The sequence below is a fragment of the Melospiza georgiana genome, chromosome 19, assembly GCF_028018845.1.
Source record: "Melospiza georgiana isolate bMelGeo1 chromosome 19, bMelGeo1.pri, whole genome shotgun sequence".
Classification (NCBI taxonomy): Eukaryota; Metazoa; Chordata; class Aves; order Passeriformes; family Passerellidae; genus Melospiza; species Melospiza georgiana.
This window is the reverse complement of record NC_080448.1, coordinates 3,318,341-3,330,388: the sequence shown is the minus strand read 5'-3', so window position 1 is coordinate 3,330,388 and position 12,048 is coordinate 3,318,341. Positions and strand designations below refer to the sequence as shown.

Below are 12,048 nucleotides of genomic sequence, written 5' to 3'. Positions count from 1 at the left end.
TGGAATATTTACCAATATAGCTGGATGGGATGTGCCTGAGCTTGTCTGGTCCTTGGGGTGCTGAACTAAATAGTGGCACTGTGGTGTTTCACCCACAGACACTTTTGGCTGGTGGATGTGTGGTGTTTCACCCCACAGACACTTTTGGCTGGTGGATGTGTGGTGTTTCACCCACAGACACTTTGGGCTGGCTGGGTGTGTGGTGTTTCACCCCACAGACACTTTGGGCTGGCTGGGTGTGTGGTGTTTCACCCCACAGACACTTTGGGCTGGCTGGGTGTGTGGTGTTTCACCCCACAGACATTTTGGGCCGGCTGGGTGTGTGGTGTTTCACCCCACAGACACTTTGGGCTGGCTGGGTGTGTGGTGTTTCACCCCACAGACGCTTTGGGCTGGCTGGGTGTGTGGTGTTTCACCCCACAGACACTTTTGCCTGGCTGGGTGTGTGGTGTTTCCCCCACAGACACTTTGGGCTGGCTGGGTGTGTGGTGTTTCACTCACATACACTTTTGGCTGGCTGGGTGCTGCAGCTGGGCCCGTGGGGACAAGTCCAGGCCTGCAGGAGCTCTGGTGGTGCTGGGATGGAGCTTCCCCCCATAACAGGGGCTGCTCCTCAGGTTTCCCTCTGTGGAGAAGCTTTAAGGGGATGGTGAAGGAAAGGAGCTGGTTCTGATGGAGGGTTTGGATCCAGAGCTTTATTCTGGCCCACAGGCCTCTGAATGCAGCACCAGCTCCAGCAGAACTCCCTGAGCCCGTGGTTGCTGCTCCTTTAACCCCAGGGAGAGGGCAGGGAAGGGGCAGGGAGCCACCAAGCAGGGACAGGAGGGGAGGGACAAAGGGACAAAGGACACCTGGACGGCCCAATGCCCCCCAGGGGTGGAGGGCATCCTTTGAATCTGCCAATCACTCAGTGCCCTTCTGGAATGCCAGGACTGACAGGCAGTGCTGGGAGGGGAAAGGAGAGGTGACTGATACACCTGGGAGAGAATTATCAGGGGACGGACTCGAGGTTCTGGGGTGAAAAATCACAACATAACAATGGGGGGAAGGGAAGGGAAGGGAAGGGAAGGGAAGGGAAGGGAAGGGAAGGGAAGGGAAGGGAAGGGAAGGGAAGGGAAGGGAAGGGAAGGGAAGGGAAGGGAAGGGAAGGGAAGGGAAGGGAAGGGAAGGGAAGGGAAGGGAAGGGAAGGGAAGCTTAGGGAGAGAAGGGCCAAGAGAGCGAAGGGCCAAGAGAGCTTCTGGTCTCCCTCGCACAGTTTAACAGGGGGATTCTAAGTGGGCATGGAATCAAACTCGGGCCAATGGCATTACAGCTCCATGATACTGCAGGGAGGGTCACAGGCCTGGAACCGTACAATTCTGAGGGGTGAGACAGAGCAAACCATTTAACCAAAATGTAACACCACAACCCCATGGCTGTGTGTCCCTGTCCCCAGAGGAGCTGAAGGCGCCGCTGGAGGAGTACGTGAACAAACGCTACCCGGGGCTGGTGAAGGTGGTGAGGAACCAGAAGAGGGAAGGGCTGATCCGGGCGCGCATCGAGGGCTGGAAGGCTGCCACGGGCCAGGTCACCGGCTTCTTTGATGCCCACGTGGAGTTCACTGCTGGCTGGTAGGTGCTCAGGGGCTTGCTGAGGGGGTATTAACCAGGGGAACACCCCTCCTTTGTGTCCTGTAAGAACCATGTCTGGGCAGGCTGTTTGAGTCCAATCCAGCTAGCTGTGCAACCTAGCCCACACCATCTTACATGGACGAAAGCAAAAGATTGGAAGCACTCTTCTCCACGTGGGGACAAATGTCCTCTGTTTATTGACTTGTGAGGAGACACTCACACTCTCGTGACTCCCCAGGTGGGAAAAGAGGGCATTGCCTCATGGCAGGAGACTTTTATACCTGGGGAATGGGGGTGGAGGAAGAGGACCACAACCAAAGGGATACAAGTGGGAAGGGGAGAGGGGAAGGGTAAACCAGGGGAGAGACCATCAGGGCTGACACTTGGGAGGGAAAAAAGAGGGAAACCATGAGGCCAATAGGATACAAATCATGTGAGCAGAGCAAATTACCAAACACCCACTGCAAACAACTAAATAACTATTTAGTGCAATACAACAGTGTCCCTACAGAAGAGCACAGAGGTCCCCTGGCTTGTTAAGTCCTCATGTGTTCCTATAAAATGACACCCAGGTCTTCTGGTTTATTGTCCCCATGTGTCCGTACAGAATGACACAAAGGTCCTCTGCCTTGTTAAGTCCTCATGTATTCCTACAGAATCTGGCACACAGGTCTCCTCTGGCTTACTGTCCCCATGTATCCCTATAAAATGACACACAGGTCCTCTGCCTTGGTAATCCTTCTCCAGGATTCCTTCTGCATTGAATGGCATGGTGGGAATGCATGAGGAGAACTTTTCCTTGCCCTTGTTCCCTGTAATCCTTCTCTGTTCCTTCTCTTCGTGTGCGCGCTTTCCCTGCTCCCTGTTTATGTTTTTCAGGATGATTTCCATTCCCTTAGCCTTAAGTAATTCCTGCAAGTTGAAAAAAGCCCAGGCAGCAAGGGAATGAAGGAGAAAGTGTTTCCCATTGCTGGATCCCAGAGGGGGAGGCTCAGATGCTCTGGATTGATTTGTTTCTCTGCTGCTGGAAATAAGAGCAGAGGTGCAGAAGCAGCAAAAGGTGTTTCCTAAAGATTGTTTTTCAGGGAGGTTTAGAACATTTGAGCTCAAGTGGCTTAAGTTTGAATCTTTGTCATGACAGGAGCCTGAAAGGGATTTTTTTCCTTTAACCAAGTGTAAAAAGTAAATGGTCCATGTTTAGAAAAGTGGAGATGGAAGAAGCTAAACTTGTGTTGCATTTGAACACAGTAACAGCCACAAAAAACCCCTATTTGCAGCTGTTAAAGGCAGAGTTGTGCAGAGCTATTGAATCCTTTTTAATGACAGTGCAGCTGAAGGGGATATTTTAGGAGCTGTTTGTGATGTTGGGATCTGTATTCCCAGCTGAATATTCCATTTTCTGGTCACTAAATCCTCACACCTGATTCACTGTGGAGCTCCACTGACTGAGCTCTTGAAGCTCTTTCCTGGGGGTAGAGAGGAGACATTTCTGCAGTGTGGGCTTGGCTCTCCCTGAGTTTCCCAACTGCTGCTGTTACTGGGGGCACTGGGAGTGCCAGTCTCCCAAATTCCCCCTGGTGTGGGCACTGACCCCAGGGCACATGGTGACTCTAGAGCTGCAGAGGTCAGGCTGAGCACACCTTCTGCTCTGAACACATCCCAGAGATGAATTTTTAGCTACAGAGTCATCAAACTGCATCCCAAGGGAAAAAGACCCTTCAAACAGTCCTGCTTTCCAGAATGTACCTGTCGTGCCCAGGGTTTTGGGATCTGGGGGAAGTCTGGTCTAGTTCAGGCATGGTTTGAACCAAGCACACCTCTCCTGGCTTTGCTTTACAGAAGGGAAAGTTTCCAGCCTGTGGACCAGGTTTGTATCCATCACAAGGAGAACGTGGACCTGGAGTGGGTCTAGAGGAGGAGCATGAAGGGCTGTGAGGACAAGCTGAGAGAGTTGGAGCTGTTGAGCTGGAGAGGAGAAGGCTCTGAGTGGATTCCAGAACCAAAGGGATCTCCCAGGAGAGCTGCAGAGGGACTGGGGATGAGGGCTGGAGGGACAGGACACAGGGAATGGCTCCCACTACCAGAGGGCAGGGATGGATGGGATATTGGGATGGAACTGAGTGGAGCTGCAGTGAACTGAGGCTCTGTCTGTGCTTTGCCCCTTCCCCCAGGGCAGAGCCAGTGCTGTCCCGGATCCAGGAGAACAGGAAGAGGGTGATCCTGCCCTCCATTGACAACATCAAGCAGGACAACTTCGAGGTGCAGCGCTACGAGAACTCAGCCCACGGCTACAGCTGGGAGCTGTGGTGCATGTACATCAGCCCCCCCAAGGACTGGTGGGACGCCGGGGACCCCTCCCTGCCCATCAGGTATGGCTGGGCTGGCACAGGCCTGGGGACATCCACTGGGCAGGGCTGGGGACATTCACTGAGCAGCATCAGGGGACAGGGAGGCATGCAGCTGCTGAGGGAGCCTGTGGGAGAGCTGGACAGGGACACTGCCTTGGTTTGGAAAGACAAGAGTCTGCTAAGGAAGGCAGAAGCCTCCCCTGAAATGGAGAATGTAAACCCTCCCCACCCCTCTGAATTGCTATATATTTTAAATTAAGGGGCTCTCAGGCAAAAACATGGAAGCAGGAATAACAGTTCTTTAATAGGGAAGAAAAAAAAAAGGATAAAATAAACAATGCAGTACACTGGAACAACACTGACAGAGTCAGAGCCCAACCTGACACCCTGTGGGTCAGGGTGTTGGCAGCAGTCCCATTGGAATTGTGGCTCAGCCCTCCTGCAGTGTCAGGGGTGGTTCTGCTGGAGCAGGGATCCTGTAGAGAAGGATGGATTCTTCCTCTGAAGATCCAGTGGGAGAAGAGGCAGCTGCTGTTCCTCTGGGGAATCCAGTGGAGAAGCCGTGCTGGTGTCTCAAAACCTCCAGATTATATCCAGGTAGGAATGTTTGGCTCCTCCCTCTGGGCTCACATCTCCCAATGGGATGCTGTAGTTCTTATCAGCCATGCAGGGACATTCAATAGTCTGTGATCAGCAGATGTCCCCTCCAGAGGGAGGTGTGATTGTGGTCACTCAGAGAGAGATAAGGCAAACTGCCCACTTGACAAAGGTAATCTGCCCTACAGAGGGTAATGGAAAACATCTTGCATTGCAATCTGGAACAGACACACAGCACTCTGGAGTGGCAGGGGAAAGGGGAATGGCTTCAGACAGAGCAGGGGTAGGTGGGATATTGGGCAGGAATTGTTCCCTGTGAGGGTGGGCAGGCCCTGGCACAGGGTACCCAGAGCAGCTGGGGCTGCCCCTGGATCCCTGGCAGTGCCCAAGGCCAGGCTGGGCAGGGCTGGGAGCAGCCTGGGACAGTGGGAGGTGTTCCTGCCATGGCAGGGGTGGCACTGGGTGAGCTTTGAGGTCCCTTCCCACCCAAACCATTCCATGGTTCTATGAAAATGCAGGAAGATGAAGTGAGGAAGGGACAATGAGGTAGGGACAATGTCATAACCCCCACCAGCTCTGTGACATGGGCCAGGGAGGGTCTGGAAGGGTGCAGGGATTTGGAAAAGGGTGTTGGTAACAAACCCATCAGGGAGGTGCAGGAGCTGTGCAGATCTCTCCAGGCTTGTGTGGAAGTGCAGGTGACAGAGTGGCTGTGCCTCAGTCCCAGTGCCCAGTTTGTGCAAACCAGGAGGAATGAGGAGATGGTTCCTGTGTGATGGCCTGAGGTGGATCCATGGAGCACAGCATTGTGTTTTTCTCAGTGCAGAGTTCTCTCCTCCCAGGGCAAGCTTTGGAAAAATGTGTCTCAGGCTGTTGTAACACCCCAGCTGAAGGGTTGGCAGCTCTCAAATGTGCTCCAGCCCTGCCAGGCTTCAGGGGTGGGATGAGCCCAAAGCAAGAGCAGGAGGGAGGGAGGAGCTGGCTGTGTGGGGGAGCTGGGGCTGCTCTGTGTGCACAGCTCAGAGGTTTTCCCTTCACAGCCCCCAGATATGACAGTGATACTCTGATCAGGAGTGGTGTCTGGCCAGGTGGGTGGGATCCACCTGGATCCTGCCATGGTTTGTCTGGAGAAGCCTTGTCCTCAGGCACAGAGCAGCTGCAGGAGTGCAGATCCCTGCCTGGTGGGAATCCTGAACCCAAACAACTCTGTTTTGGTCCCTGACATAATCCCTGGAAGCTGAAATTAGGTCTGTTCCCATTCACACAGAGACTTCTTGTTACTCCCTTGGCTCCCTTGTCCCAGGCAGCACATTCAGCCCTCAGTGGAGGAATTAGTTTAGTTTGGAGTCAGTTTATTCTGGACAGAAGTCAGGGCTTTGACAAATAAACAGTTATTTTAACCAAATTCTGCTGCTGGACTTGTTCAGGGAGGGCTGGGCCATGCAGAAGGCAGAGCTGAGGAACCCAAGAGCCTTTGCAGGTGAGGTGTGAGCAGAGTGCTGCTGGCAGCTCCTGCTGGGGCCTCTGGAGGGTGATAAAAGTGGATCAACACTGCTGGGATGAACCTTTCTCAGCCAGTAAATATAAAAGGGCACAAAGAACAAACTCTTTTATTGAACTAAAGTGCTACACTTGGGAGATACAGGAAAGCTTTGGCACAGGGAGTGTCCCCTGTGATTGTGACACCACCCTGGCAGCTGGCTGGGCTTCAACACCTCTCACTGGAGGTGTTTGAGGAAACTGGACCCTCAATATGACATTTAAAGGTCTGGTAACACCTTCTGCTCTGTTCTGCTCACAGAATGGGGTTTGAGTCTGTGTCATGCACTTAGGGGCTGGTCAAGGACAAGTGGGGCAGAGCCACGTGGGGAGGGACAGCCTTGGTTTGGGGAAGGGGTGTGATAGCAGGGGAGGTTTGGTTGGTTTTTGGAAGGTGTTTGATGTTGATTTTTGGAAGGTGTTTGGTGGCAGGGGAGGTTTGGTTGGTTGGTTGGTTTTTGGAAGGTGTTTGATGGCAGGGATGTGAGGTTTGGTTGGTTTTTGGAAGGTGTTTGATGGCAGGGAGGTGAGGTTTGGATGGGTTTTGGAAGGTGTTTGATGGCAGGGAGGTGAGGTTTGGTTGGTTTTTGGAAGGTGTTTGATGGCAGGGGAGGTTTGGTTGGTTAGATTTTGGAAGGTGTTTGATGGCAGGGAGGTGAGGTTTGGTTGGTTTTTGGAAGGTGTTTGATGGCAGGGGAGGTTTGGTTGGTTAGATTTTGGAAGGTGTTTGATGGCAGGGAGGTGAGGTTTGGATGGGCTTTGAAGGTGATGGCAGAGAGGTGAGGTTTTGATGGGTTTTGGAAAGTGTTTTGATGTTGGTTTTTGGAAAGTGTTTTATGGCAGGGAAGGTGAGGTTTGGTTGGTTGGTGTTTGATGTTGGTTTCTGGAAGGTGTTTGATGGAAGGGGAGGTTTGGTTGGTTAGATTTTGGAAGGTGTTTGATGTGAGGGCAGGTGAGAAGGCAGAGGGTGGTGAACTGAGGAGTTTCTGAGCTGAGGAAGCTCCTGTGAGGAGCTGGAGGGTTGGGTGCTCATGAAGAGATGGAGTGGGGAGGTCAGCACCAACACCAGGAGGATTGTGGTTCTTTAGGATGTGTTTCCCCAGGCTCCCCAGTATGAACCAGTTCAGGGGTTACCAATGAGCCTGGAGTAAATGGGGTCACAGGGATGTTGGACCCTTCTTACAGCTCCAGATTTTCCCTTGCTTTGGTGCTGAGAGCCAGGGCTGCAGCCTGGGGTGAATCTGCTGCTGATGTGCAGCTGTAGGAGGGAAGGGTTTGCTCTGGGAGTTGGCTCCTGCTGGCCAGCAGGTCCTGTTGGGTTGTTCTGATACTTGTTGTGTCTTAAAATAATGTAGGGATGGTGCTGAAATCTGGGCAGGGCGTTGAGCATCACATCTCTGCATTTCAGCTGATGGCAAAAACCGGCAGGAGGAGCTGGGAGAGGTTTTTATCTGGGGTTCCCACAACCTTGGTGCACCCCTCACATCCCTTTTGGAGGTGCCCTGGAGCAGGGGATGCCCCATTATCCCCAGCCAGGCAATCCCAGGGATCTGCCCCTCAGCTCTGAGCACTGCTGAATGGAAGGAACACGAAAACAGATCAGAGCAGGGTTGTGGAGACACCTTTGTTAAAGCACCTGAAATGTGGATTCTGTGCTGAGGCCCCAGGGGTTTGAGGGAGCCACACAGCCCTGAGACACCCAGGAACCTCCCAGCCATGTTAAACAAAACCATGCAAAAGTACTGAAATAACATTTTCATGTCAAAGCACTGAAATAACATTGCCAGCAGGCACTGGGGGAGGATCAGGAGGAAGATAAATGGGCAGTGTCCCCAACAGGAAGCCGATGACACGTGCTGTCCTGTTGTGTACCCACACACAGAGCAGAAATAATGACTGCAGTTATTTCTTTGTCACATCATGCTCTGAAATCCAGCACTTGGTAGCAGTGTTTGCATGGAAGGGATGCAGTGCAGGGCTCCATGTAATTATGCATGGATTAGAGGAAATTTGGAAATTACAGCATACAGAGGTACATTAGTTTTTAAGAGATACTTTAGGGTAAAAGGGTGGGAGGGAAGTAAAGCAGTTTATTCCCTATTTTGGGGTTTACTCTTGGTGCATGGGGACTGTGGCAGTCCCAGGAGGAATTCCCTGCCCACCAGAGCTGCTCCAGCCTGGTAAGCCCAGAGGTGACCAAATACAGTCAGTGGGGACTGGAGACAGAATATGGGAATGTTTTGGGGTAGATTTCTCTCCTGGCTAATCCCCAGATATGATTATCCAGGCAGAGAGCTGATGGACTCTTTGAAATGAAATTTGTCTAAAATATGGCCCAGCCTCAAACTGGCTCCAGGCTCCTGCTTTATCCAGTAATATCCTGAGAGAAATAACCTCCCTTAATCCCTGGGGGAAATGCTGCTGTAATACCTGGGGTCTGCAATACATCAGCTGTTGTATTTTTGTCACCTTAACCTTTAAAATGCTGATATACCAAAGATGCCCCCAGTCTCAGCACTAGCTGGGTTTCACAGCCAGGCTTTCCTTGACAGGCCCTGCCTGCCTCTGTGCAGGAGATGAAATTGTGATTGCAGGGTAATGGATCATGTCTGAATTAGCTCTGCCAGAAGAGGCAGACAGAAAATGAGATTTAAAATGGTCATCCCAGAGATCCTGATGTCCAGCAGAGTGAGCTCCTGCAGAGCTGGTGGCATTTGCTGGTGCTGAGCTGTGTCAGGAGGGGATCTGTGCCTGTATTCCACGCCTGGATGGGCTTTGCTGTGGAGATGCAGCCAGGATTTATCCAGATATTAATGATAGGCATTGGTCAGAGTTTGCTGAGGGTCCAGAAAACCTTTGAGGCCACAAAAAATGGAAGAAAGCTGATGCTTTCAGAGAGTCCTGTGGGAAATCCAAGTGAGATCTCTGCAGAAGCTGTGAAACAGCAGATTGATGACCTGGTCCTGGGGTATCCACAGTGGGATCCAGCTTTTTAACATCTTCAGCAATGATTTATTTCCCACTGCCAGAACATGAGCTTCTTTGAGGTTCATTGAGGTCTGGAGCTTGTTGTTTCACTGGTGTGAACCCCAAAGCCAGCAGCTCTTCCTGCCTGCCCTGGCTTGGTTGTGTCACACCAACTTTGGTCAAAAAGCTGTTGAAATCTGGAGGTTTGTGGCTCCTTGTGCTGATGGTGCTTCAGGGGCAGCCCCAGGATTTGTAATTACAGCTGTGATATATTGATGGCTCCAGGAAAACAATGAATGCTCTCCTGGCCTGGGTCTCACCTGGGAGCCACAGAATCACACAATCACTGGGTTGGAAGAGATCTTCAAGATCACAGAGTCCAACCCAGCCCCAACAGCTCAACTAAACCCTGGAACCCAGAGCCACATCCAGGCTTTGTTAAACACACCCAGGGAGTGAACACTGAGCAGCTCTGGGCTGAGGGACACCCAGCTGAGCAGGGAAAGGGGCTGGACACACGTTCTGCTGGAGGAATTGTCACACCTGAGCTCTGCTGCCTGCTCCTGCTGTCCCTGCAGTCACAGAGCCCCTGGGGCTGCAAAAGCTCTGCCAGAGCCTCAGGTCCAGCCCTGAGCAGGTGCCCCACACTGGGATGTAAGAGCTGAAATGAGAGATGTGGGACTCCAAGCAGGTCTTCAAAATGCAGTTTATTGTATCCAAAATGCAGTTTATTCCATCCAAGGTGTTACAGCAGTCCAGGGTGGTGGGTGACAGAGCTGTGCCCACAGCTGTCAGCTCCAGCTGCAGGCAGCCCTGGAGACCCTTTGGTTTTGGTTCCAATGCATTATAGACTTTTCTTTGCTGAGCATCTTCATACAGTAGAACCAATCTATACCTTAACTTTTACCTATAGCCCATCATAACTACTGTAATTTCCATATTCATGTCACTGTTCTCCAATCACTAAAAGTCAGTACATTACAGTTTAAGCTAGAAGTTGTTTCTCAGTTTTCTTGCAGTGGAAAATTCTGAGACCTTTTTTCTACTTGCAACTTTGCTGCCTTGTTTGCCTGTGCTCTCTTTCTGCTTGGTAAAAACATCTTCCTGTTTGGCGTGGGTTTATCCTTTGCTCTAAGCCATAAAACCTCTTCTAACTAACACACCCTTTGCCTCCTTGGTTATCCAGTGAGACTGGCTCAGCAATTCTTTTCTTCTATATCAAAACTTGCTTCCATCTCTATTCCTTCATCAGATTCTACATTTAAAAATCTTTCTGCTAAGCACACATATCTGTGAGACTTTCTTGTCAAACTTTCATCCTTCCCAACACTGGAAGATGCCCCATCCACTCCTTTTCTGAGCACCTCAGGGGTGGTGACTCCACCACCACCCTGGATGGACTGGATTATTTACAATATATTGAATTTTTTATTTATTTATTGAATATATATATATTTATTTATTGAATTATATACAATATATTGAATTTCCTGACTTTCTCTTTGCATTTTCCACGTGTGGCTGTGCAGAGCAGTGGGGCAGAGGCTGCAAGGCTCCCTCAGTAAGCAGCTCCCAGAGGGTGCTGGGGCTGGAGGAGCCCTCAGGTGGCTCCAGAGGTGACAGGAAGCCTCTTCCCAATACTACTACTACTAATAATAATAATACTAAAAATATTAAACTTTCTGTACTAACAAATTCTAATCCCGAAAAACCCACCACATTTAACCTAAAAACCATAAAAAACCTTCTAAAGTTAAACAATAAAACTAAAATTATAAGTATCTAATTTAATTAAAAATATATAATAACATCAGAAAACAGTTTTAAAGTTTTAATATATAAAACTATTTAAAGTTTTAATATATAAAACTATGTATGTAAAACAAAATAAAAACTTTAAAACAAAAACCGAATCCTTCTTCTTCACCTTCTTCTTCACCTTCTTCATAAATAATATTATATAATTAAACAAAATCTACATTACAAAACATAAATAATTAATTATTATGTTAAAAAGAAAAATAATTTAAATATAATTATATATATTTAATTAATTATAAGTAATTATATATATTTAATTTAATTTAATAAATATTAAATATAATTATATATTCTTAACTAAATTGTTTTTCCTTAAAAAACTTATAAAAATAAGTTTACAAAACTATTTTATACAGTTTTATACAAAATAATTTTGTAACATATTAATAAAATACTATAAAACTCACAACTTCTAAAACTATATTATAAATATAAATAATAAACATCTAAATCTAAACACAAAATACCATCTGAAACACCTTCAATCCCCACCCTAAGGAAAACAAAAATAAATTTAAAAACCAACACCAGCTTTTAGGTAAAAGTGGATTTTGGTCATGGCTGTGCTGCAGATGTTTTATGTGGCACTTCATCTTTACTGCTGCTGGAAGACAAAAGCTCATTTAATTAGAATTAAGATCATTGTGAGGAGGAAATGGGGTTTGAGAGTTATGGATTGTGAAAGAATGAAAAGGCTGATAGGTTTGAGGGTTTTTATAAAGATGAAAATAATGTTAATTAACCCACCCAATTACCTGCTGCCTCAGCCTCACAAATGGGGATTTGTGAGCCTCACAAATGGGAATTTGCTCTTGCAGTGTTCTTAGGAAAGAGCAAACTTCATCCCAGGTGTGGGAATGATGCAGAGGTGGGGATGGGACAAACAGAGGGGTTCAGGTTGCTGAATGTGGCCCAGGAGTGAAGGTTCTGCTGCTAACGAGGCATTTGTGTTTAATTAAAGTGTTCCCAGAGCTCAGGTGGGGCTGAGCTGTCCCTCTCTGGGGCTGGGCTTTCATTTGGGGTGGGATCATGATTATATTTATTTATTCATTCCAGAAACCACAAGCTGTTGATTTTTCCATGGGACTTCCTGCAGCCCTCATCCCATGATGGTGTTCAAAAGCAGAAAGACTCAGTGCTTTTTTAATTTTAATTAAATTAATGC

The 12,048-nt window shown here is 48.8% G+C and overlaps 1 protein-coding gene across 1 annotated transcript in view; it reads left to right on the top strand.

The window, feature by feature from the left end:
- GALNT17 (polypeptide N-acetylgalactosaminyltransferase 17) overlaps positions 1 to 12,048 on the top strand; it is a 240,778-nt gene that overhangs the window by 96,064 nt on the left and 132,666 nt on the right. Inside the window, exons 4-5 of the mRNA XM_058037426.1 lie at positions 1,437 to 1,611; positions 3,783 to 3,980. Coding sequence (XP_057893409.1) covers positions 1,437 to 1,611; positions 3,783 to 3,980 — 373 coding nt within the window. The remainder of the gene's footprint in view (positions 1 to 1,436; positions 1,612 to 3,782; positions 3,981 to 12,048) is intronic.